This window comes from Carassius gibelio, chromosome A7, assembly GCF_023724105.1.
Source record: "Carassius gibelio isolate Cgi1373 ecotype wild population from Czech Republic chromosome A7, carGib1.2-hapl.c, whole genome shotgun sequence".
NCBI lineage: Eukaryota > Metazoa > Chordata > Actinopteri > Cypriniformes > Cyprinidae > Carassius > Carassius gibelio.
The window spans coordinates 29,979,766-30,003,896 of record NC_068377.1 but is presented as its reverse complement, the minus strand read 5'-3'; the positions used below and the strand labels follow the sequence as shown (position 1 = coordinate 30,003,896).

General features: G+C 37.6%; 1 protein-coding gene across 2 annotated transcripts in view; it reads right to left on the bottom strand.

Moving 5' to 3' along the window:
* Positions 1-24,131, bottom strand: part of LOC128017151 (phosphatidylinositol-binding clathrin assembly protein-like) — a 45,849-nt gene that overhangs the window by 9,320 nt on the left and 12,398 nt on the right. Inside the window, exons 3-16 of one of the 2 annotated variants that reach the window (XM_052602379.1) lie at positions 18,653-18,728; positions 18,466-18,568; positions 18,161-18,254; positions 17,113-17,224; positions 15,000-15,106; positions 14,142-14,183; positions 11,500-11,585; positions 10,393-10,528; positions 8,547-8,680; positions 5,444-5,541; positions 3,896-4,015; positions 1,361-1,492; positions 1,045-1,075; positions 812-977 (exon numbers count right to left, since the gene is read on the bottom strand). In XM_052602379.1, the coding sequence (XP_052458339.1) occupies positions 812-977; positions 1,045-1,075; positions 1,361-1,492; positions 3,896-4,015; positions 5,444-5,541; positions 8,547-8,680; positions 10,393-10,528; positions 11,500-11,585; positions 14,142-14,183; positions 15,000-15,106; positions 17,113-17,224; positions 18,161-18,254; positions 18,466-18,568; positions 18,653-18,728 (1,437 nt within the window). The remainder of the gene's footprint in view (positions 1-811; positions 978-1,044; positions 1,076-1,360; positions 1,493-3,895; positions 4,016-5,443; positions 5,542-8,546; positions 8,681-10,392; positions 10,529-11,499; positions 11,586-14,141; positions 14,184-14,999; positions 15,107-17,112; positions 17,225-18,160; positions 18,255-18,465; positions 18,569-18,652; positions 18,729-24,131) is intronic. The other variant, XM_052602380.1, reaches the window with a different exon arrangement.

Sequence of the window (24,131 nt, the reverse complement as noted above, 5' to 3'; positions counted from 1 at the left end):
TTTGCCATCTAGTGTATGAAATCTGGATATTTGTTGTGAATTGAGCTTTACAACAGATGGATTGCTTTGGGTTTATAAGTTTAAGAATATTTAAATTGATGTTTGTGTGTGAATGAGAAGGTTTAGATATACAAGAATGTCTGTATATAATATAAGGGGTCACTGGCTGAACAAAGTGAAAGCCCCTTCATACCCTAAAGTTGTTTATTTTGCTACAATGCCCAACTGACTGATCATTAACCTGAATCATTAAAGTACTAATAAATAAATGGTAATGAAATATTAAGTGCACATTATTGTTACGTAAGCAGAGTGATCTGAGAGACAATAAAAATAGCACAGAGATGCATGACATCGGCTGCCTGGTCAATTATAAAGTTTAGTGACCAAACAGAATCAAGTGTATTGTAAATAAAGTATTACTGTTTGAGTATACACTAAGAAATATGATGGTTTCCATATAAATATTGAACAGAACAACTGTTTTCAGCATAAATAGTAATAAGAAGTGTTACTCAAACACCAAATCAGCAGCATATCAGAATGATTTCTAAAGGATCATCTGATCCTGAAACCTGAAGTAATGCCTACTGAAAATTCAGCTTGGCCATCACATAAATAACACACATTTTTTACTTCATTAAAAAAGAAAACTTTTTTTTTTTAATTCCAATAATATTTTACAACATCAAATAAATGCAGCCTTGGTGACTTACCAACCCCAACGTTTTGAAAGGTAGATCAAGTATATTTAGATGCCTGTATCACAGTGTGTAAGTGAGAGTGTGCATCTAAGTGTTTGTTCGCTCACCATGTGTGGCACGGGCATGGCGGCAGGTGGCATGGCAGCAGGTGGCATGGGGGCGGGGCTCCAGGCGGTGGTGCTGCTCATTGTCTTTGACTGCCAGTTAGTGCCACCGGTCAGCTTCCTCTCTCCAGGCTGAGTCCACTGCATATCAGACCTGCATGTAAACACACTGCCTCTATTTACACCGTGAACCTCACAAGCAGTAATGATTTAGATAATTACATGTAAATCCTCACTTTTTGCCTGGTATTCCCCCAAAGTGCAGGTCTAAAAAAGAGAGCGGGAAAAAGAAATAGACTGTTAGAACAGCCCCACATAAGCATAATACTGGAAGACTTACAACATTTGAGGCATCACAGACCTATTCATTTCCCCTAAGCTGGGTTTAATTCATCTCTGTCCAACACACACACACACACAGCACCATATGGCTGCTGCTTCGCTGTTCAGTAGAGTAGCACCAATGCAATTTGAAGGTCAGGGACTTATGAACAAGTAAATAACGAAAGGCACACAAAAAGACCAATAATGGTGCGAGGGAGAGGGACTCACTGCCTACGAGGTTGGCCAGGGATGAGTCCAGGTCATTGGCCAACAGTTTGCTGCCTGTATGAGGGGGCATGACTGGTGCTTGACTCTGAACGTTCACCGTGGGCTTCAACAAGTCTCCTAACGCATCATGACCTGAGAAAGATGGATAGAGAAACAGATAGAATATCGAATATCATAATACACTGATTAAGTATTATGAGAGTGACAAACCACTTATTTTTGCTGCAGACTGACACCTAACCAGAAGCGACACAAGCATCCAGCGATTAAAGCTTTTTAGATTTGTTTTTCTACAGTATTTATTTAAATTAATTGTGTATCAGTTAGACTTGATTAAACCAAATTCCCTACTATGTGTTGGTCATGGTTATTAAGGTTAGCTGAAAGGATAAATATTAATCTGTACAAATGGACAGCGGTATAATATCAGTACTCTGTATTGATAAGTGGAGATATAAGTCTTAAAAAAAACAAAAAAATTGTGTTTTATATATATTTATATACATATCAGCAAATCACAACTCAATATAACTACATTAAACATCAAATACGCTCTCAATGGGTGTCATATCGTGCAGCAGTCACACTTTCAGTGTGGACACTCAAATTGCTTGTCGCTGGAAACTTGTGGCATCAGGCCTGGTTAGGGCAAATTATTATAGAGCAGAGAGACAAGTGTGAGAGAAGAGAAAGCGTGCTGCAGTCCTGCTGATGTTTAGAATGATGCGAGTAGCAGGGATGAGCCTCTGTGAGCCCACTCATGACATGACAAAAGACACATACAGATCTAAAGCAGAACACAGGTCAGAAAGAGAGGAACCACCCTGAGATCTAAGAGGGACTAAAACAACAGGGGTCCTTAAAGAAACGTTATATAAAATGGAAATCTGTCATCTCCTTTTGATCTTATTCTTCTCCTTATGAGCACAATAAAGTCAACATGAACACAAAATACTGGTTCTTTTTGTTTTCTTAATACATGTTTTTAGGCCTATTGTTGATGATTAATCAGTGCATGTTATTTCAAAGAGGAAAAATGTCTTCGTAGTCTTCAAATAAAATGTATGAGCTCTCAGAAACACTTTCCTTTCCTTTTTATTTTGCTGACATATTTAATCAGTAGCCTGTGTGGCCTACTGTATGTTAACCAACAGCTATTCAGACGTTGTTTTAATACGAACACAGACTTTTTAAAAATCTAGCCAATAGTTATCACAATACTGTGTGTACAGTTTTTGAAATCTTTTCGACAAATAACTGCAACCTCAGTGTTGTCTCCATTTTTTAAGGATTGCCCACTTTCCAATCACAATGCAAATAATTCAAAAATTGATAATTCCAATAATTCAAAAATATATCACATTATACAAGTAAAATATGTTTTGAATCAGGGTATTTATTTGTAACAAATTATCAAAACTAGTTTTTGGTAACTGAAATAAAGCTGAAATAAAATAAAACAGAGGAAAAAAAACTTTCGTTTTTTTGTTTACCCTTAGCAACTAATTAAAATAAGTTTATGCTTGTAATAAAAAGTATTAAAATAAAAATACAGAAATATTAAATATATAGAAATATAAAAAACTGATACTAATAAAAATGAAAGCTCAATTACAAAAAACATTCAACTTATACTAAAAATAAAATCTAATTAAAAATACTAACATTACTGTGATGGTATATAAATACAACAAAAATAAGACTCGTGAATGCAATTTAATGCTGAATTTCAAACAGCTGATGGGTTTCATTAATTGCTGACATCTGGTTTTCAAATGGTTAATAGCATAGGGCATTTTGCTAATTCTTTTAGTAAATGAGAGAAAAAGCGAGAGAGACAGTCTGCTGCCACATGCCATATATTTCTACGGTTCTACTTCCTGCTTCGCCAGCAGGAACAAGGAGACCAACAACAACAACAAAAATCATCATCAGATCAGCCATCACAACCCAGGAAAGAGAGCATAAGAGAGGGAACGGGAAAAAGCATAAGGTAAGAAAAAGGGGCCAAGAAAAGAAAAGGAAGGAAGCAAAGTAAAGGGGCAGAGAGTGAGTGAGTGTAGTGGTGAGTGGAAATCTGTGCGCATCTTGTCTGTGTTCAGATAAAGAGTGTAACGGCAGACGATTAACAGATGGAAAAAAATGCCAGTCAGCACCCAGCCTCCACACACACACACACACACAGTAGATGGATGAAGGGAGGATAACAGGCTGTCCACAACCACAGAGCAGCGACATGAGCGTGTAAGTGAAAATAAAATAAAAAGAAAAATACGTTGAGCGACTCCCTAAAGAACATTCCCAATCTCTCTAGAACCAAGTCAGGCGGGCAGGTGCTGCAGCCAGCTGTACAGTTTGTTTCAGCGTTCCAGCAGCAAAGCTCCACAAACACAAAATACAGCAAAACCAGCAGAAGAGGGTTTTTTTAGGATGAGGGTTACGTAGTTTTGCAGTTATTAAGCACCCTGACAAGGGTCAAATCTTCAGAGATTAATAAGCACAGTTATTAATAATCACACTTGTGAGACATTTTACCAGCTGATGGCTTCACATCACTATTGGAAGCATTACTCCCAAATACAGCATCAAAATCTACATTCATGGAGGACATGGAAGTCATGGAGGCCATGGGATGAAGAGTGCTGCTTTCTAGACCTGAGAGTAACACACACACATACAAAACATGGAAAGATGTCAAACAACATGATTGTAGCTCTGTGGAAAAAAAAATATGAAAGTGTTGCCTCATCTTTTGGCCACTGAAATTCCTGGAACAAACAGTGATGCAATGAAATTATAAATTATAATAATTATAAATTATATAATAACATATTGTGCATCCAGCATGTGTGCGTCTCAAATGAATACTACTTTTGAAAAGTTTGGGGTCAGAAAGAGTTTTTTTAAATACTTTTTTAACTATTAAGATTTTAGACTGATTCCAGTGCTGCACAATTCATCAAAATAAAAACTAAGTAACAATATAGCTTATTCATGTAAAAAGGCTAATTAATCTAGTTAGTTTATGGTCTTGCACATGCTATTTCAAATGTGATTTTGTCTTTTTGCCTGAAATGAAATTGTTAAATGTTCATCATATCACAATTGTCAATCTCAATGTGTCTAAATAATCATAGTATATTTTTTTTTGCAACCCAGTTAAACCTGGACCATTTTACATGCATATTTTTCCTCCACAATAATGTTTCTGATAACAGTTATCATCCAGTTGAGAATGGCATTACATGAATTTTTGTCTGAAATTGTCATTAAATACCATTTCAGCCAAAGCACTTGAAACAGCTGAAATGCTGGTGGATTCCTATTATTATTGCATGATTTCTAATGTAAATAATAATTTACAGTTTAAATCTGTGCCTGTGGCTCTTTATTCACTGCTCTCCTCATTATTCAGCAGTCTTTCCCTTTTTTTTAAAAAAACTTTATCCCTCCATCTGTCTGCATTGGTGTATCTTTGCACTGTTAGTAGTATATGTGGATCCCAGAAGACCCGAGTCTGGAGTCTGGCTAGGCTCTCCAAGTGCATACTGTGACCTACAAATTCTGGCATAGTTGAGAATCTGGGAGTGTGTCTACACTGTGCACCTTGTGTCCTCAATTCACACTAGCACAGCAGGTGCGCTGAACTGCTGAAAATGAACCTCTGACCCTCAGCACAGCTCCCAAGCAGACCCATAATCCCTGAGTGGAAAGGCACCCAAATAGGTCAAACTTCGGAATATCTAAAACACTGTTGTAAATCTACACAACAGGATGGATGGGTATGGAGAACACAAACACAACAAAACATTGGTTGGGTTGCAAAACCTAGCAAGCTGCTTGGTCAGGATTCCTCTAGAGTGAGTCTGTGAAGTCCATAAAATCGCTGGGTGTTTTAGAAGAGTGTTCCTCTTGCAATCATGATGCCATTAAAGCACATTTTTTAATCTCAGGGTCGTTTGTGGATTGGTGTGTTTTAATGATTTTTCAGGGACTAGATTAAAGGTCAGTGATCTGAAGTGGTAAAGCAATAGACATGGCATCAGTGATCAGATGTATGTATGTGGGTGGAGTGGAACGCACCTCCCCAGGCATTGCTGGCGGTGGAGATAGGAGTGCTCTGCACAGCAGGAACGAAGGCAGGCTGGAGGTCAAACAAGTCACTGGTGAGGTTTGGCAAGCTGTACAAGAGAAACGGAGTTTAGTGCAAAAGTAACAAATTCAAATTCTACCACACAGACTTGTGTATATTTAACACAGTACAAACTACAAGTAAGTTTAATAAATTTAAGTAAAATTACAAAACATTGGATTAAATTACAAATATTTGAGGACAATAAGATTTTTTAAAGCTATTAATACTTTTATTTAGCAATAAAATTCAACTGATTAAAAGTAAAGTCTATTACATAAAAAAAAAAAAAAATTCCAATAAATGCTGTTATTTAGAATTTGTTTTTCGAGGGATCATGAAAAAAATTGTATAACTCTTTTCACAAAATTAATTTACATTTTTAAATATCTTAAATATATAATACAAAAGCATACATTTATAGATCATTGTACAATGTCTGGTAGAACTTAGTCAAAAGCAACTGGACTCTCATTTTCATTGTTTTCAAGTGGCTTCATCAACAGCCTTTGAGAAAGGGAGCGAATGAAAACAGCAGGTATTAATGTGTCAGTTATTATTCTGTAGATGTCGACATCTAGTACTCCCCGTCCTCACATAGTGTACAGCACAGTCTAAATATGCTGTTTTTCAGTCTTTGTGTGTTCTGTAAAGGCTTTGAAAACTAATTTGGAGTATAATCACTGAGCAGCTCAGAGTCCAGAGCCAAAAAGGGCAAACACCTAAAAAAGAATTGCATAAAAAGCCTGGCAGGGAGAAAAGACTGGGTCGTGACCGTCCGTTCACTTCTTTCGACAATCAAACTGTTGTGGGAGCTTGCTCGCTGATGATGCAACTCCCACAACAGGTTGATTGTCGAAAGAAGCGAATCATGAGATTCATGATGCCAGCAGCGGTTTAAAACAGGCAAACAACAAAAACTGTTGTCAAATACATCAAGTACTGTTGCAAAGTTTTACCGTGTATATAAGATGCTGAAATATTAATTTCTAAATATAAATTTGAAGGTGCCAATCTCTTCATATTATCAGTCACAATTTTGTTATTTGATCAGTGAACTAGAAAGTATACTGAATCTTAGATATCTCTTAATTTATCTGACATAAGCTTTATTTCCAGTTTAAATGATTCTGGATCCCAAAATCTCAGACTGGCGTATGCACAATAGTCCTCGCGTACCACCGCTGTACACATTTAGTATGTATCTCTTAGCACCAGAACACAGTTTCATGCATGGAGCTCTCTTCTAATGAGCTGGTTACAGTCAGGTCCATAAATATTGGGACAGCGACACAATTTTAATCTTTTTGGCTCTATACACCACCACAATGGACTTGAAATGAAACAAACAAGATATGCTTTAACGGCAGACTTTCAGCTTTAATTTGAGGGTATTTACATCCACATCAGGTGAATGGTGTAGTAATTACAACAGTTTGTATATGTGTCTCCCCCATTTTAAGGGACCAAAAGTAATGGGACAGATTAACAATCATAAATCAAACTTTCACTTTTTAATACTTGGTTGCAAATCCTTTGCAGTCAATTACAGCCTGAAGTCTGGAGATCAATTAGACATCAGCGTACGCTGGGTTTCATCCCTGGTGATGCTCTGCCAGGCCTCTACTGCAACGGTCTTCAGTTCCTGCTTGTTCTTGGGGCATTTTCCCTTCAGTTTTGTCTTCAGCAAGTGAAATGCATGCTCAATCGGATTCAGGTCAGGTGATTGACTTGGCCATTGCATAACGTTCCACTTCTTTTCCTTAAAAAACTCTTTGGTTGCTTTCGCAGTATGCTTCGGGTCATTGTCCATCTGCACTGTGAAGCGCCGTCCAATGAGTTTTGAAGCATTTGGCTGAATATGAGCAGATAATATTGTCCGAAACACTTCAGAATTCATCCTGCTGCTTTTGTCAGCAGACACATCATCAATAAATACAAGAGAACCAGTTCCATTGGCAGCCATACGCAATGACCCTACCACCACCATGCTTCACTGATGAGGTGGTATGCTTTGGATCATGAGCAGTTCCTTTCCTTCTCCATACTCTTCTCTTCCCATCACTCTGGTACAAGTTGATCTTGGTCTCATCTGTCCACAGGATGTTGTTCCAGAACTGTGAAGGCTTTTTAAGATGTTGTTTGGCAAACTCTAATCTGGCCTTCCTGTTTTAGAGACTCACCAATGGTTTACATCTTGTGGTGAACCCTCTGTATTCACTCTGGTGAAGTCTTCTTTTGATTGTTGACTTTGACACACATACACCTACCTCCTGGAGAGTGTTCTTGAGCTGGCCAATTGTTGTGAAGGGGGTTTTCTTCACCAGGGAAAGAATTCTTCGGTCATCCACCACAGTTGTTTTCCGTGGTCTTCCAGGTCTTTTGGAGTTGCTGAGCTCACCTGTGCGTTCTTTCTTTTTAATAATGTTCCAAACGGTTGATTTGGCCACACCTAATGTTTTTGCTATCTCTCTGATGGGTTTTCAGCCTAATGATGGCATGCTTCACTGATAGTGACAGCTCTTTGGATCTCATATTGAGAGTTGACGACAACAGATTCCAAATGCAAATATCACATTTGAAATTAACTCTGGACCTTTTATCTGCTCCCTGTAAATGGGATAATGAAAGAATAACACACACCTGGCCAAGGAACAGCTGAGCAGCCAATTGTCCCATTACTTTTGATCCCTTAAAAAGTGGGAGGCACATATACAAACTGTTGTAATTCCTACACTGTTCACCTGATGTGGATGTAAATACCCTCAAATTAAAGCTGCAAGTCTGCAGTTAAAGCACATCTTGTTCGTTTCATTTCAAATCCATTGTGGTGGTGTATAGAGCCAAAAAGATTATAATTGTGTCGCTGTCCCAATATTTATGGACCTGACTGTATATGAATCAGGTGTGTTTAATAAGAGACATGCAAAATATGCAAAGCGGTAGCACACGAAGACTGGAATTGAGCAATTAAGCATATATTGTAGATTTACTGAGCTTTATATTACTGTATAGTATAATATGTACTGCTATCAAGTACAGTATGTTAGTGACCTGTTTGTTGAGGGTGGGCTTGTGGTGTTGGTGAACAGGTCCATGCCCGCAGTGTGGTTGTTGACACTACCCATAGACTGTGTGCTGGGCGAGGTGGAGGGCGTCTGCATGTTGATCTCCTTTAGACGCTGGTTCTATACAAATCAAAAAACACAGGAAGAAAACATTTAAAGAGAATGTAAACATATATAAACTGGGCTGCTCTGCTTCTTCCTCCTGCAAAGGTGACCGTAGAGAATGACAGCACAGAACATTTCCTTCAGCTGAGCTCTGTGAAATCAGACAGATTACATCCACTCAGGCAGCTGAAGTGCCAATCAGCTCAGATCTGCTGTCCGTGTGTGTGGACTGTCGGTGTATAAGAGATGCCTGAAGTCAGAGAAGATCTCTCAGGTCACACTTCCTTGGACAAAAACTAGCAGACTAGCTCAGAAACTACTAGAGTAGCCTTAACCAACTATAAGAAAAGAACAAGAAAAGCCAATAAATCATCAACATGTAGAGCTACTTCAAGCCAAGAAAGTCACTAGAGCAAAACTACTTGACATCAGACCAACAGAAACCATCAGAGTTAGACCAGAGTCATGTCTGGTCTAAAGTCTGGCCACTAGGTTTAGACCTAAACTTAGACCGTGTACTGTGTTCTTTTACACGTGAGCAGCTCATGATCTTGTGTTTTTGGTATTGCTGCGACACGGTTCACAGTAAATGCTGCTCCACACAAGCTTGTCTCTAAATACGCACTGAGTTTGGGTTGCTTAGAACATGCATTTGGGAATACAACGTGTATCAACCATTTCCCAAACTTGTACTGAGAAGCACTCTTAAACAGATTTTTCTCAACAAAAGAAAATCTACAAGCACTATAGAAAAAAAAGAAAACTTGGTTTACTATTTGAGTATTAAGTATTAGTCATAAATTTTACAGTTGCATTCTAAAGTGATTATATAATTTTTTCCTATATTCTACTTTACAAAGAAATATTTAAACAGTCAAATCTTATTTTATTATTTTTATTTGGAATCATAACAACAATTATTACTGTATATAATTATTTTTAGATATAATTTTTATATTATTAAATCTGTAAACTATTATTAATACTATTATTATTATAGACCATTTTGGGCCAAATTGTGCAGCCCTATTAACAAGCAAACCTGAAGTTTTTTTTTCTAGTTTCTAGTTTTTAAAGTGAGAGAAAGTAGGTTGCGACATGGCAAGGTTCTATGTCTTTTTTAATCCCTTTACATCAAAAAGAAAATGTGGGAAGAAAAGAATCCACAGAAAAAGAAAGTGATAATGCCGTAAAACTCCTGGAGTAACACAATCACAAAGAAACACCAGTTCAATCTCACACAAACTGAACATGAGCTGTGTGAATACTTTGATGTTGGACTTTTGAAATTGCTTTGAATGTTTGAACTGTTCAGATACAGAGCCACGGTGCATCTGACAACACATTCCACACAACGGACGTGTGTGTCATCCAGTTTGTGTGCATGTTGGTGTGAGTGTTTGTGTCCCACAAGGTATGACAGTACATCCTGACTGGAACAGAGAAGTTTGATTAACCCCGTTGACCACTTACTGCTGGAGACTAATCATTGAAGGTACAAGGGCGTATTCTGTAAACACACATCCGCTTGTATGTGTAGAACAAAATGTTCCCAGAACAGCAGCTTCAATCCTGCCAAATATCAGTTGCAACAAACCTCTCTGGGTATGCTCTTTATATTCTACACAGAACCAAGTGCTAACATCACTTCCTGTCTACACTTCAAACTTAATTAGAAATCCGAACATGTTCATTCACAGAACGCAATGGGATCGATTTTAACCCACCTTGAGAGCTTGCAGACGGGCTTGCTCCTCCTCCAGGGCCAGTTGTTTCTCCTTCTCGTCCATCCTGCTGGATGAGAAGGAGAAGGACATGCCCGTGTTGGACAGGGACGACACCGCATTGGACAGAGTGTTGGCTCTACAAACAAAAACACAGAAACACACAGTGAGATTTCCCTATCAGTTCCTTATTTAAGAGCTGATCAATTTAATACTGTTCACAAGCCAGAGTATGTGGCTATATATACATTTCTTGCTGATGGTTTGTTGTTGCTGTATCAAGTGCTTCGGCATATGGCTTGTGAAGTAAAGTGCTGTTAAGAGGTATTATTCAGAATATACAGCAACTTGCATATTTGACCACATATTTTTGTCTAATCTTCAAAGCTATAGAAAAGTACACTCACATGAGATGAATGAGATGTCATTAGCCTAATAAAAGTTGTTTTATATTACACATAATGGGTTGCCCACTATAATGACCATCATGTTATATTTTTCAACCAGCCCACAACTCAATGTGATGGCAGTAGATACAAAAAAGAGGTAAAGAAAATAAAGATAAAGAAAATTTTAAGTTTTACAGTTTTAATATGTTTTTCTTGTTTCCTGTTTTATTTGGAATTTCAGTAGAGGATCATTTGTTCTTTTAAGAAATGCAAAAACACTGTGATAAAAATGTATGCATTGACTTGCATAAACCTAGTAATAATTGCACAAAAGATTGAAATGAACAGAAAGAGACAGAAATTAAATTAAATAAATAGATAAAAATCAATGTTGGTATCTCTGTTCAACGCCATTACAACTGATGGAAATGCGGAATGGAATTTGTCCATTCATTTATTAATATTGTAAATATGGAAAATCAATTACTGATCACTGACTGAGCGTCTGTTTACAATATCTGATGAACTATGTATGTGCGTTGATCATCTAAAATTAAATTTGTTCATCGTGTAATGCAATCTTTTTTTTTCCTGAAGATTTGGATTAAACCACTCAATTTCAATGGATGGACAAAAATTTGAAAAATGACTTTACGGATGTATGCCCAAACAGGGCTGTACAGAGTGATGCTGGATTGTCTGGATCTGTAGGATTTCAAACCTGTTGTCAGCGGAGAGCTCCTTGGTTTTCTTTCCCTCCAGAGAGGCTAGGTGCTGCTCAAGAGCCTCCAGGAGACTGCTGGGAGCCTGCAGGAGAAAGAGACGAGTCAAGACCTCACTGAGAACATACAGCACCAGTTTAAAGAAGACACACTCACATGGTCAAACATACACACACCCGACCCACCTGAGTTTCAGCAAATAATAACAGGAGCATGCTTTAAGCATTTAGTAAGAGGCGTACAGGTAAAGGATAAACAAGCACAAAAAACAAGAGAGGAAGAGTACAAATTCGAAAGAGAAGAAGTGACATGCACAGTCGAAGACCCAAATCTCAAACGCATGGCAGACCCATGAGGTCACTGATATATCTCAGTATTGGACCATGACATTAAACAATTTACACTGGCTTTTGGAACTAGTATTTTGGGGTTTCTGTGAGGATTTCTTGCGTTGAGTCGCAAATCTAGCTAAAACCTTCCTCTGAGCCGTTTATACCGATCTCAGATTGGATTCTTTTGAAAATAATTATTTGAACAACAACGAGAGGAAGCATTACACGGGTCCCAGATCAGCAAACACGGGATGTGTATGTTAGCACCTAAGAGCACACACATCCTGTGATGCTTCATTCAAATGAGAGCAAATGTTAGCACAAGCTCAGAGCTCACGGTTTGTGAAAAGAGCAGGTGCTTTGTGCCAAGTTTCCAAAACAGACAACCCATGTAAAAACTGCTTTTATGGACTGAAGGTAAGGTAAGCTCTTCGACTGAGCCTAGCTGGCAGCTCTAGACAACATGTCTGGATCTGATCTAGGTTGGCTTTTTCTCCACATCGCTGAGAGGGCAGATTGGGTCTCATCCATTCCGCAGAAAACAGAAGCCAGAAGAGAGGGGGGAAAAACACATATGCAGCAGGCTACAATTCAAATAGAACTAAAAATGAAAATTTGGGGCTTTCACAGAAGTGAGATAAAAAAGAAAGATGAAAGTGTAAGAGCTTTTAATTAGCTCCTTTCCTGTCTGATTTGATTTCCTCAGAGAAGACAAGGCATGTACGGGCTTTTGATTAAATGACTACATTATAGATGTGCGTGCGGCTACGCAAAAGGACAAAGCGAGGTTATATTAATACTTCAAGCCTACAAATTTAAGGCCGCTGGGGCAGTTTTCTCACATTAAGGAGAAACAGGGTATTGGGTAAAACATATAGCTCTCGCAAGAGATCGCAAGGGTTCATGCTACCCAGCAGGAGATTTGCTTTTATGCTGATCTAAGCTTACAATTTGATCAAACTATAAAGAGACAGCTGCACATCTGGTCTCAGATCAGCAGAAAAAGCAATGTGCGGCCATGCCTGCAAAGTGAGGGGGGCCGGGGATGGCAGTTTGGGCCACATTCAATCAGTTAGCCTGGATTTCAAGAGATGAATCCGCTGATGCAGTCAGAAAAAAACTAGGGCTGAGAGATATAGCTAAAAAAATAAAAAAAATTGAAATGTGTTGATATTTGATCTCAACATACACAGTATTTGCTCTAAAATGACTTGTAGTAAAAAATATAGTAAAAATAATGAAAAATAAAGTTCATTTTTCATTAAATGAACATTGATTCTATATATATATATATATATATATATATATATATATATATATATATATGTGTGTGTGTGTTATATAATTATATAGAACAATGCAACAATATATATTATTAAATTCTAATATTTACCCGCATATTTTTCACAGAAAAATGTATAATGGTGGATGAGGAGATACCACCCGACTGTGTAAAGTGCTTTGAGTTCCTAGAAAAGCGCTATATAAATGTAATGATTTATTATTATTATTAATTATAAGTTTATGTTTGTGTGTTTAATCAGACATATCAGTTTTTATTGCTATATGTCCCTGGTTTAAATAGCAAATATTTGTTATAATTTTAAAACATTACTTCATTTATAGAGATTGTTAAACTGGCCTACTTGCACAGGTTTCTAAAAATTGGATGGCCAAATAATTTTTTTGCAAAAATTAACAATTCTGGCTAATTTTCTGACACACAAAACTTTTTATATTTTGTCAATATTTGATATTTCACCCAGCACTAGTAGCAGCCAATGTTATAATGTTCAAATGCAAGCAGTGCATATAACCCATCACCTACAAGGTAAGATCCTCTAGTCGTCTGAAAGGAACTATAAACAATGTGTTATGGAAGGGGAATAAACATCTCATTTAATATAGTGTGTTGTTAACCCAACTCATCACTCAATGTCAACACTCAAACAAAGACATCGACTTTGAGCTGTGCTTACTGCAACTTCACAAAGTCATGCTGAAATAGTGTGATCATCACTAAACACATCTGAGAGGGAACTAGTGTTTGGTCAATTCTATAAAGCTCTACCACTAGGTCTTGAAGCTATTAATATTAAGTCTGACTTTTTAAACCAAACAGGAGAGACGACATTTAAAAAACAGTGAGCATGGGTACAAAAACAGCACATAAGACAACAAGAGAAAGGACGAGGACAGGTGGAACAGAGAAAAAGGAGGAAGGGAGAGCGGTGGTACGATGGACAACATCAGCAGTGTATTGAGGAAGAAGAGGAGAAACAGAAAGTGGAGATGAAATGTACACTGACCTGAGTGAGATCTGGGATGTCACCCTGATCAATTCCAACTTGCTGTGTCATAAACAAAACAAAAAAGCGGTAAACAAACAAACAAACGAGGTGAGGGAGGAGGAATCAGAAAAAGAACAAACATGAAGGATCATTAAGTCATGCAGTGTCTAGAAATGAAAGAAAAAAAATAACAGAGGTGTGGCATGCCGAGAGCCACGGAGGACCAATGGGAACAGACAAAGATATTGATAATGTCTCACACGGCTGACTGTGGCGTGTGGAGTGGTTAACATTCAAAAACTATTTTTTACAAATGATGACTTTTAAATGAGAGCCAGTGGATGTAAAAATAAATAAATAAATAAATAAAAATTAGACAGGAATCTCACATGGTGATGGACTTTGTACCTAGAGACTCATTGTCAAATCAAATCCCATCCCTGAGATATCTGATGTATCAGAAGAACAGCCTGGAAATAAAACCAGACTAATGCCTGGCAGGATGGATGGAGGGGAAGTGAGAGGAAGAAGGCAACAGCACAGAAATTCATCAGTGTCAAAGAGTTAAAATCTAAAAAAAAAAAAAACTAAAACAAAGGTCAGTTTAACCTCGATTCAAACAAAGAATGAAACTTATTGCTATCCGAATCCCTTCTGGCAGAAAAGGCACGTATATGTTTATGCATTGCAGTGCCAGAACACTAAATATATGGCATCTGTGCATGAATCATACCAGTGAATATGAATGCCAGAGCATTGTAGGATGGAAAAATATGAGAGAGAGAAATTGTTGGGGCAGAGGGGTCGTTGATCCTGTCTAATCTCAGACCTGTCATATCGAAACACTGTGTGTGTGTGTGTGTGTTGCACTGGTACCTCAGCCACTTTAAGAAACTCTGACAGCTTGGTCATCCTGTACAGAAACTTCTTATAGATGTCCAGAGCATCTTTACACTGGTTTTTCTTCATATCAAAGTATTTCTCTGAAACAGGAGGACAAGAGACACACAGAGAGAGAGAGAGAGAGAGAGAGAGAGAGAGAGAGAGAAAGAGAGATGGGGAGAACAGAACGATTAGCAGAGAAGCTCAAACAGATAAAGACTGCAATTACCCATCAGAGGACTGTCAAAACACTCTGGGGCTGTCTGACAGAGGCAGGGGCATATAAAAGCTGCTGTAATGGTTTGCTCAAGGACAGCTAGCAAGAATGCATTTTTAGACCACCAACCTAAATGGCCGTCTGTCACAAAACAAAATAATACAACAATAGAAATCATGGAAAACTACATAATTAGAGCTCAAATAATTAGAGCTCAAACTTAATTATGTCTTATTTCTCTCTGTCTATCAGCCATCGGCGATGGACGGATTGATCCATTAACAAAAACCTGTGGGTTAGTCTGGAGTGGGCTATTTGACAGCAGATGTAGAAAATACGGTCCCTCCAATTTTCAAAATATAGACGTTTTGAAAACGTGAAAAATTTTCTACTAACAACGGGACTGATTTGCAGTTTATTTTGGATGAAATTACTAGTGATTAACCCTCTGAGGTCTAAGGGTATTTTTGGGGCCTGGAGAAGTTTTGTCATGCCCTGACATTTGTGCTTTTCTCAGTTTCTTATAAACATCTAACTGGTTAAAGTTTAATCTCACTGTAATCAGCACAAACTGGGCCCTAATAATATGTGAGCACCATGTGTGTACATGATTGTGTTTTTGAGAAAAATGTTATGCGTGGTTAGTGAAAAACTAAAAATGTTAAAACTCTTGATTAAAAGGCAATAAAACATTGTGATTTACACCTGAGAAGACAAAGCCCCGCATAATGAGCTGCAATAATGAGCCTTTTAGTCAGCTGTGTCACTGAGAGGGAAAGAGTTACAAGGAAAAATGTGAGGACAAAATAAATGTATTTAATTTTATGTTTGTAGTTTATTTAGAATATATTTAATTATCCCACAACATAATTGAATATCCACTTGCGAGTGCAGATAAACAGTTAATTAGGAACAATTAAAGCTGACTTTTAAACAGAATTTTTTGCATCATTCCTCCAAGTCACACAATCCTTCAGAAATCCTTTTAACAAAAAAAAGAAAAAAAAAAAAAGAAAGTTTGTTACATGTGTTACGGTTACATTTATTTTATATTATTTACATCAAGCTTTTGAATGATAGAAATAGTATTGTATATTGTTATTGAAACTTCATAATGTTTCACTTGATTATACATTTAGTCAGGAATTATTATTTGGAAAAAGTCTATGGAAAAAATCTAACTAGTAAAATGTTTACAGGTTATGTAAAAACTACTGCAAGAATATAAATAAATAAAAAGAGACTTACTCATGTTTATGATCTCTGCTGAATAAAGTGCTTCATTCTTTTTTTCTGAGGAAATCCAAATCTCAAATCCTGAGGTAATCCTCATCACTTTTTTGGCGGGTGAATTATGTCTTATTCCTCTCATCGCAAAGCAAACAGTAAAATAAAAAAAAACTTGAACCGTCTCGCTGTGCTGTCTGCTGTCAGTTGTGTGGGTGTATTCAAGCTGCGTGCTTCAGTGAAACATTATAATATGAATAGCATGTTCAGCGTGGGGGTGTGGTCACATTAGAAGATAATGAAGGGAGACGTGAAAAACGGACATCGCGTTGTTTTCATAAGGATTACTTTATCACAGAATATTTGTTTTGTATTTTTAATGATGCATGTCTAAATGAAGATCATTGCAGACAGAGGATTGTTTGTTATTTTTATTTTATAAATGCACAAAGTTTTGTTGTTATTATGTCTGTATACAAAAAAAAGTAGACCCTTTACAGATTCGATTGATGTATTGCTCTTATCTGTACGATCAAAAATGAAAGTGTAATTTAAGTTCTTTTCGGGGTTATCAGGAGAAAATGACACACAACACGCGTTAACCCCTAAAGTAGTGTGAGAGAAGGATGCTCTCCAGAGAGAGAGGGAGTGGATTACTCTTACCCAGCAGGTTGATAACACCCTCATTATAGGCAGCAAACAGACGGATGGAGTCTTTGAAGAGCAACATGAAGGCAGCGTTGATCACTCCGTTAGTCAGCTCATTAGGGTTAGCCTATGGACACAGATCCACAGGATAGAGTACACATTATACCAAATAGATTGGACTGAATCAACATCAATGTTGTTCTGTTAATATAGGGTTTTCCAACCTAGGGCTTAGGGGTCACCAAGCCTACTTGATGTTAGGGGAAATGATTATCACTTCAATCACAAAGCGCAGTCAAATAATCTGGACTAAATCTATCCAAGCTGAATTACTTTCATTAAAAGAAGAGAACAACGGACTTTTCATATTGTAAATGTTCTTGCATTTCATCAACCTACTTAAATTCTTTACATATACACTACTGTTTAAAAGCTTGGGGACAGTATGTTTTTTTTTTCTTTCTTTCTTTCTTTTTTTTTTTTGAAAGAAATATTTGTATTCATAGCCAGGACGAATTAAACTGATCAAATTCATAAGGACATTTATAAAGTAACAAAAAGATTTGTTCTTTTGAACTTTCTATTTTTCAAAGTATTCAGGAAAAAAGGCACGAAATAAAACTGCATCAAGGTTTACACAAAACATTAAGCTGTTTTTAACACCGATAAAAAGAAATGTAACTTGAGCAACAGATGAGATGTTATAATGATGTTGTAAAGATCATGCAACACTGAAGACTGAAGTAATAACTGCTAAAAAAGTAGCTGTCATTAAAACAGATAGCAGTTGTTTTCAATTTTAATATCACAACATTACAGTTTTTATTGCATTTTTGATTAATTAAATAAATGCAGCCATGGTGAGCATAAGAGACTTCTTTCAAATACATTTCTGACCCCAAACTTGCAATAGTATGTGGATGTTTTTTCTCAAATTGAAGGTTGTTAAGCCAGTAAAGAAGACAATATAACATCAATTATATAAAAATAAATAAATAAATTTTGATTGGATCTGAAGAATTAGGAAGCTTTAAATCATACATGCATGAACTCCAACACAAACCTGGAAATCCAGCAGTGCATCCAGCTGGTTTTGAATGATAGGCAACGTTTTGATCAGCTTCTCTGTGTTCATGGTACGCATGACTCCATCAATACTGCACCACAAACAGATAAACAAACAATCAGAAATCGCCACTTACCCACAATCTTAATTAGGTCTTTAAAAAAAAAACAGCTTTTACAAACAACTTAATTATCGGAGTAATGAGCTAGCCTGATTTGATTGTGTCCTGCTGAGACGATGTGTTCGAACACAATCTTGACTATGTAGACAATATTACAGAGGCAGACATGAGGTTTACCCACCCTCTCTTCATCTTGGTAAAGTCCACAGCCACCAGCCTATACGAAAGGGCTTTCTCATTGAGATATCTGCTGTACCGCCTGATGAACGTGGACATGTCATAGCCTGAGGGCAAGATCGAGGGGTTTGTCATCAGCGTGTGTGCGCATACAAAGCTTTAGAGACAGGAAAGGTGTTCATGTTTCTTACCTTGCAATGCACCTTTATCAAGGAAATTGTTCAGATTGAAGAGCGTGTTTCTTGAGGCCAGATACTGAATGAAACGCTGCGGGAACAGAGAACAGATAATCAAAATGCTGACACAAAAATATAAAGTCATACACTAGATGTGACTCTGCAGCTCTTAATCCGTCAGAATGCGGGAGCGACTCCATTCCTGACGTGCAGAAGCACCCCGCTGCTGAAACCTAGACCTGTGTAAAAGACCAGACTCCTCGGAGTTCTCTTTGAGCTGCCAAGTATGTCTGCTGCTGCTCCCCTCCTCCATTCAGCCTATGGGCTGAGAAACAGAGAAAAGAGAAGCACACAGTGTTCTGGATGCTGAGAAAAGACATGATGGGAGTTTTGGGAATGCAGAAGATTACTAGGATGCATTCATGCATGTCATGACATACATGACAGGAAAACAGAACTTTTACACCGACCTCAAAACCAACCAAACTGTTTTGTGATTTGATCAGAAAAATCATATTCTGAATTTCTGAGATCAGAAAATGAATTAAGTGGCTACACAAATGAATACATCTCATTTAGTGAGTATATCGCACACAAAGTTCTGCCCACTCACCTGTCAATAAACTACAGGGTTAAGATTTTTGATCTAATGAAAGTAGAGACAGATTATCTGCCGAATTGTGAGCGAAACATTCTTTTGTAGGATTGGGGCTCGGTTAGGTCTATCGATTGTTGATTGGACTGAGGCAGACCTGAAGGCTTGCAGTTGAATAAAAGAAAAGGACAGGAATTAAACTGACTAAATAATTGGAGATGTCCGGCATACATCACCAAAGAGAAAGAAGTAGTTTCACCAGAAGATCGAGTTACAATTTTTTTTTATAAAAAACTGCCTGAGGTCAATTTTTTTTTTAGAAAAGCATGATGGATGAATCATTCACAGTAATATCAATAACATGCATTTAGAAAATAGGATGGTGATTTTTAATTTCATGCTTACTTCAAACTTCCCTGATTGATCTTGAACAGTTCAGACATTGCATCAACAGACATTTATTCATCATCTGGGGTAGTATGGATTACGGTTATGAAGAGTCAACTTTTTATTTAATTATATCTTTATTTCATTTTTTTTTTTTATCTTTGCTTGTGCTCCACAGAAGAAAGTAACTGGGATGGCGCATCTGGGACAGCATAAAGGTGAGTAAATGATGAGTGAATTTTCAGTTTAGGGAGGAGCAACTCTTCAGTTAAAGAACAAACAGTCTGTATCCATTTGCAACACACTATAGGGTGGTACGCCAACAAATGAATAGTCTGAATAATTAAATTTGGATAGAACAAATTGTGTTTCCTAGAAGCTGTATTTGTTAATGCCATTAACGAGACACTAGAAAGTTATCAGTCCCACACTGAGTCTAATCCAGAATGCAGTAAGTGTAGCCTTGATCTTATTTCATAAATCAGTACACCAGAGAAAAAGAGTCCGCAGGAAACGGTTTTCACATACTGGGATGGAGCCTTAGGCTCGTTTCACCCCAGGGAAGGAACCAGCATGAGGACCTGGTGACAGGACCTGCAGTCAGGCAAAATCTGCTTGGCACAGAGGAATGAAATTGTCCTGGCAGGGGCCATTTTTCACCTGTGGCCAAAGTATTCAAAGGTCAAGAGTCACTGAAATCCCAGAAGGTTCCTAAAACGCATCTGAAGGGATAGGAGGCAAAAGAAAATACTGCATTCCTAGACCTCTGCTTAAATTGGAGGATCAAGAGTGGTGATCCACTGAACCGTAGGCAGTGTATATAGAGGGACAGTGGCCACCCACTCTCCGAAAGATCAAAGATCACGGATCTTTAAGAAGCTCTTGGTGTGGGGTGGCCCTGGTCATGTGATTGAGGCTTTGTGTGAGGTTCCTCATTCTATTTTAAAATTTGTGCAGACAAACAGTAAAAGTTCAGCGGCATTTTAACAATATACAAACAAGGACGATTGGAGAATAGTGATCTAACACTGGAGATCACAGTAATTGAGAGGAGTGGAGTGAGAGCAGGGCGAGGAGTGAAGCGGCGTGATTTTTGACTGGAGTGAGGAGTGGATTTTTTGAGAGGCGGAGCATCGTGGCTTTCCCTCACACCGAGACCGCTCCATCACAAGCATAATTAATGTAAACAGCCCATACTAGAGAATTCATGCACTAAACATCATCAGCTAGCCTGACAGATATGTGGATCACTCAAATCAGAAAGAAGCTGAAGGTTATAATGATGGCGATGATTGAGTGCTGGAGGTTATATATCAGGCATGTTTGTAGCATGTGGATAATCAGTATTGATTGGGTGAATTCATGTTTTAAACCGTTTGTTGTACAGGTAGTTAATCTCTGCTAATGTGCTGCTACATTGCTGCACAACACACAAGCTCTCCTGTAACATACAGATCACGTGCACACAGAATCATTCAGGAATGCAGAAAATGGTCAACGCTGTCCTGTGATTTATCATAATCTTTCTGTTTCTGAAGTAACTAAACCCCTCAGGTACACCATAGGAGAGAAACAGCACAGACAAGAGAGTTAAACAGTCATTTAATATAGACATGGGCTAACTTGAATGTTCCAATAAACCACATTAAAACTTTTCTTCAAAGTTTTGTGTATTTATTTTGCGATTCATATAAGTTGAACATAACTTTGTGATGGAACGTAAGGCAGAGCAATGTTTCTGATCAGTTGAGATGCATGGAAAATATCAGCAAAAAATAAATTAACAAAAGCCTCTAGTTTTTAACAGCACAAAATTAAGAGAAATCTACATATAGTTCCAGAAAAATTTATTGAAAAAATATATATAATATATTATATATAATATATTATATATTTGCATCTCTACAATATTATGTAGTATAAATGGGTCTTTATAAATGAAAATATTTAGTGGAGCTATCTTAATATTTTAGGAAGGGGATTCCTTTCAAATTTAGAGGTCCTTAGCATCAAAACTCCGTGATCTAACAGTGTGTTCCCAATCATTCTCAAAGAAAACTACTGACATACTTTTGATTTGCACCGGTGCCTCAAATACCAGCCTAAAATCTTTAGGGATCAGATGAGAAGCGAAGTGAGGCGTACCGAAAATCCTCAGGATGGCAGCTCTGGCACTGTGGCTTAACCTTGGAGAGAAACCTTGTGGAAAATGCATGGCCGAGCAAGTGTGTACCAAACTGCAGAGAATATTGCTCCATTCCAGAGCGTAGATCAATACGGATTTCTGATTCAGTGGAGTCTGCAAATCCACAATCGCCTGCCTGCTCCTCTGCATGAAACCCTCAATCTCCCTACATTTTTTTTACATAGATGAGGTTATACAAAATGGATGTCAGAAGGACGACAAATATAGACTGATAGACCAGAAAGGGTCCGCCATTCTCAGCTGAGCAAATAATTAATGTGAGAACAAACCTCAAGTAGTGTTAGAGTGAAGCATCATTTATTATTAAGACAGGGAGCGAGTGTTCCCAAAGAGAGCAGTTTCTATTAACACAGCAGCTCAGATTGAGGGAAGATATCAGCAATCCGGGAACAGAGATTGCTCATGTTTTAGCCACTGATTTTGTTTGTGCCTTTGGGAACTGATCCAGAAGCAGCACTGGATCTCCTCTATGTAATCTGTATGTGTGCTGGATGGTGCACAAGAACGCTAACCCTGCAGGGAACGTGTGTAAATAGGATGCATGATGATGCCCTGATAATGTACCGGCTGCTGGTCTGCGCTCTCTCGATCCATACATGCTCTGAGGTTTCTATGGATACCGCCTCAGCAATTATGGTGGTTAGAAACAAATAAAGGCTTAAAGAAAAATGGCAAGCACAAAAAGATGATGACAGGATGCGAAAGGAGGCACATTGTTCGATAGCGATTATTTTCAAACACAAAACCCATTCTTTTTGTAAAGTAGAGAGCTGGAATAACATCTGATTCAGAGCTAAAATTACCGTACCAAAATACAAAAACAGAAATGTGTGACCAAAAAAACATTTATACAAAGCTGATGTAGTGCTATGCTTCCCGCTCCCAAAATATCACCAGCAGAAAACAATGTAAATACAACACGTAACACGTAACACGTAAAATAAAATAAAAAAAAACCTCCAGCACACCTGTGTGGGGAACAGCTATTATGAAAAAACGTGGCAAAGCATCATGGGTAACTGTTTTTAGGAGACTCATGTCACTGAAACTTTAAAAACGAAAAAGTAAATGGTCCAATCCAACAAGGTGAGCCACCAATTCCCGCGTGCAGTTTATTACTCCCCTACTTCTGAATTACTGATTGCTGAGCAGCAGCTGTTTGTTTTTGGTCTAGATTTGCCATTCCTGCCTGCAGGGTAGAGAAGGAGAAGTCATCAGGGGAGCGAGAGAATGTTTCATAAAGGTAATAATTACCTTTCCTAGCACACATCACTCACATACAGCATCCATTATGCAAACAGATCCCACACAGAAGAGACCTGAACTCAGAGTCAGCACATGGCCAGAATGTTAAACAGCCCGTTTCACAGCGGTCTCAAAAAAGCCTTGAAACGCAACATGGAACGGCATGTTTTTCATGTTTTCCTGCTTGCAATCGCTACACAACTCCATGGATTATACATTGCACATTCTGGTCTTAAAATTAGCATCAAATTAATTTAAACCATCACACAGCAAGGCTGTATTGCAGCATTTTTCAGCTTTTAGAAGTACTGTAGAAGCGTTCTGTGTAGAAACGCATCAGAATCCCAGAGTATGTACCGAGCATCTCTGTTCTTCCTCACAGAGAAAAAGGCGTTTTCAAGACCAACATTTACATGGATTCATTAAAAACATGTTTAAATGCTGAAACTTTTTGGTGGTATTGTGTTAACATTAATCTTTTGTGTTAACTATCAGCAAAGATTTCAGAAAGGCTGCATTACTTACAGCAATAGCTTGAAACAATGCCTACAGCTATTTGGCTATTAATGAACATTATCCAGGAGTCCATGCGGTCTGTGAGACATTAGCTGATCAAGAAAGACGTTTTCAGATGTGAAAGTTATTTAAATATTTAAATTTTGAGTCCTTTTTTTCATCTTTGGATTAACAAGAACTGCATAATAAGACCAGAAACATCTATTAAAGAAAATAGTTAATTTAGATTTTCTATAGACACAGCTGCATGAGACATTTTGTCAAAGCAAAATTATATATTGTTGGCTGGTGTTTTTTTAAGGTTGAGAGAAGTTAAACTGGCACAATTTAATGAAACATGTTTAATACTAGATACTAGACTCTGGCATGGGGAGCATAGTGGTGGACCTTCATTTGAAATTATGAACTTGTGTGTAATTCTGAAAAATAAAAATAAAGATGCAACTTTTAATTTCAATGTTTCACATTCAATCTAAATTTGATTCAGTCTTCTAGCCAGTGTTTTCTGAATATGAACGTCTGAATGTCTGTTTTGTCTATGTCTA